This window comes from Moschus berezovskii, chromosome 4, assembly GCF_049115385.1.
Source record: "Moschus berezovskii isolate FMDL1 chromosome 4, NW_MosBer_1.0, whole genome shotgun sequence".
In the NCBI taxonomy this organism is placed as follows: Eukaryota; Metazoa; Chordata; class Mammalia; order Artiodactyla; family Moschidae; genus Moschus; species Moschus berezovskii.
In genome coordinates, this window is record NC_142463.1 from 107,953,079 (window position 1) to 107,956,238 (window position 3,160).

General features: G+C 55.7%; 1 protein-coding gene across 2 annotated transcripts; it reads left to right on the top strand.

The window, feature by feature from the left end:
• Positions 1–2,780, top strand: S100A9 (S100 calcium binding protein A9). 2 transcript variants are annotated; one of them, XM_055402194.2, is made up of 3 exons: positions 1–147; positions 510–670; positions 2,413–2,780. In XM_055402194.2, the coding sequence occupies exons 2-3, from the start codon at positions 521–523 to the stop codon at positions 2,689–2,691; spliced, it is 429 nt and encodes a 142-aa protein (XP_055258169.1). In that variant the 5' UTR covers positions 1–147; positions 510–520; the 3' UTR covers positions 2,692–2,780. The 2 variants fall into 2 exon arrangements, with proteins under 2 accessions (XP_055258169.1, XP_055258168.1); XM_055402193.2 differs by having other exon boundaries at positions 10–147; positions 448–670.
• Positions 2,781–3,160: the final 380 nt, after the last annotated feature.

Genomic DNA, 3,160 nt, shown 5'->3' on the forward strand with positions numbered 1-3,160 from the left:
CAGTGAAACTGCCCAGCCTGGGCTTACCACATAGGCTCACCTGTGAAGCAATCTTCACCAGGGAGGGCTGAGTGTCTCGATCAGTGGTGTATAAAAGCTGGGCCCGCATCTTGCTTTCAAACCCTTCTGTGTGGCTCTTCGGCTTGGGTAAGTGAGCTGCCAGCTACCCCAGGGCCGGAGCCTGCCCACTGACTCTGCACTCCCCTGACCCATCTTCCTTTCAAACCTGGGAGCCCGCCTTGACTGACTGCTCACTTTAAAGCTTCCTTCCCTTCTTCTTAGGTCATGCTCTGCTGCAGTCTCCTATCCTCAATGGCTCTCTTTTTGGGCATTCCCTGGACATTCTACAAGCCATTCCTCTCATGTCTGGAGCTGGGTCATCTCCCAGTTCAGTTGCGGTCCCCAATTTCTTTCATTCTGTATTTTCCTCTTCCTTCCTGTATGCAGACAGTAGGAGGGTCAAGGAAGCTTGACAGTCTTCTAAGCAGCCTACTCCATTGCTCCAACAGAAGGCAGGAAGATGGCGGACCAATTGTCACAAATGGAATGCAGCATAGAAGCCATCATCAACATCTTCCACCAGTACTCCGTGCGGCTAGGGCACCCGGACACCCTGAACCACAAGGAACTCAAACAGCTGGTGAAGAAAGAGCTGCCAAACTTTCTCAAGGTAAGGCTGGCTTCCTGGCAGGCCTGACTCCTCCTGGGCTGAGGCTGGAGGACGGGGATGCAATCTGCAACCATCAGGGAAACTGTTCCCGCCCCTCAGCCCAGCATCCAAAGGCAGTGGGGTCCTTGTTTGGAGCCGGATGTGGACCCTGTCACTAGAGGTGGCCCACAGGAGGTGGCACCAACAGCCTGAGCTTGTGCAGTGTGCTAGGTTCCATCCCAGGCAGGGCCCATGGTGGCCAACAGGGACCCGCTGTCTTGAGGGGAAAGACATGTGGCACACGTGCTGACCAATCAGGAACACAGATCAATCCACTGCCAGTGGAGCGCTGTGGGCAACACGAACTGGGCAGGAGGGAGGTAACTAGTTAAATGCGGGAAGGGGCCCTCCCAGGAGGTGACCTCTGAGCTGAAACCTGAGTGTTGGGAAGGGGCTAGGGGAAGCAAGTGACAACGACCCTTGGAAGGAAGTTAATGAGCCTGCAAGCATCAGATAAACTTAGAAGACCCAAGAGGACTTTTCTAATCCAAAGGCTCTCTGGTAGGAAACAAATAGCATGTGGGAAGGGACCCAGCCCAGCATCAGTGTGGACAATGCACTCCATAACATGTTAGTTTATCTCCCTGATCTGAAAATGATCTGGCAGCTCTAAGAAAAGGAAGATACATTCCACTGGATCTTTTTGTTTTCTTTGCAATTTTGGTGACTTGAGGAACACAGATGCTGTGCTCAGAAGGGTGGGACATGTAAGTCCCAGCCTCAGTTCCATTCCTGGAGCAGGAGAGCCCAGAATAGGTGGCCAGCCCTGCCTGGGGCCCCTCCCCACCTTGGTAAGGTGGAGAATTGCAGTGGAAAGAGTCGGGGGGACGCTGACAGCTCCCAGCAGGGGCAGAACTCAGCAAGCCAGACTCTGGGTCGGGGAGACAAGAGATGATACAGCCAAGAGGTTGTGTGGGCAAGGTTTTCCTCTATGTGACCCCTACTCCACCCCATCCACCACCCTCCACGTACAGAGCAGATAGGTCAGGAGGGAAAGCCAGGCCCCTGCCTGGGGGCTGCTCAGGAGTGAGAGCTCTGCCAGGACAATGGCAAAGGTACAGAAGAGGAGATCATGGTGAAGCATTGCAAGAGGAGACTCAGCAAACAAAAGTGCCCAGCCAGTGGGCAGTAGAGCTGGAGCCCAGGGGGGTCTGGATCCTCCCCTCATGCCCTTCCTTGCACACTTATCACACCATCTCATTTCCCTTAGACGCTTCCTTACTCTGCAGGCTGAAACGAGGGTCATTAGCCTGGAGAGGGAGGGGTGGGGAGGGCATGATGCTGATGGAAGTGGTGAGAACGGGACAAGTCCAGGCTCTGGGTCAGATCGTAACGTGGGTGTCCTCCCTTCCACTTCCAAGCACGAGCTAGTTACCCTCTGCAAGACCATTTTCTTAAGTGTTCCTCAGGGAAGATTCCAAGTCTGTCTATAATTGCTGCAAGAACCCAGTGAGGAGACATCGCTGTACTTCCTGCGTGACTTTGGGCGAGCACTGGACCTCGGATCCTCTCCTGTGTAAGGGAGAGAATCATGGTGCCCAGGCTGTGTGCGGAAGGAATTAGGAAGTGTTTAATAGATGCTGAAACTGAGGCCCAGAAGCCCAGTGTCCCTGCGCCTCTGCTGTCGGGTCACTTGCAGTGCCCCTCCCCGTCCCCAGCCCTGGCCACACCCAGCCCTGACACCCTGTGTCTCCCACCTGCAGAAGCAGAAGAAGGATGAAAAAGCCATCAACGAGATCATGGAGGACCTGGACACAAACCAAGACAAGCAGCTGAGCTTCGAGGAGTTCATTATGCTGGTGGCCAGACTGACGGTAGCCTCCCACGAGGAGATGCACAAGACCGCACCCCCAGGAGAAGGCCACAGGCACGGGCCAGGCTTCGGGCAGGGTGGCTCGGGCCCATGCCCTGGCCAGGGTGGCCCCGGCCACAGCCACGGAGGTCACGGCCACAGCCACAGCGGTCACGGCCATAGCCACTGATCAGGAGGCCAGCCGCTGCCCACCCAGGGCCTCAGGGCTGCCTTTGCTGTGGGGCAGGGCGATGGGGGTGAAATAAAGTCTTCCTCCGAGTCGGTGCTCTGAATGCTTCCTCCCCCTCCCGCCTCCCAACCTGACCTTCCCAGAAGTCTGGGCATCAGACAGTCATGGGCCTTAATAGGGCCTCCACTTCTTCATTCCGTAATAACAAAAAAGAAGCAGAGAAACTGTGAGTCTCTTCTGGGTCCCTTGGGCTCATCTCCTGGACCATCTCCTCCCCCATGACTCCAGACCCCACTGCTCAGGCGCCCCTTACCTCACCCCAGCTCAGGATCTCCCAGTCCAGATGGTCAAGTTGGCTATTGTCACCACAGAAAGAAACAGGTGTTATACCTTCCCCTCAACCTTTCAGCTATGTTCCATCCCAGCCCTACCCTCTCTTTACCCAGCGCTGCCCACACAGCCCTCTCTG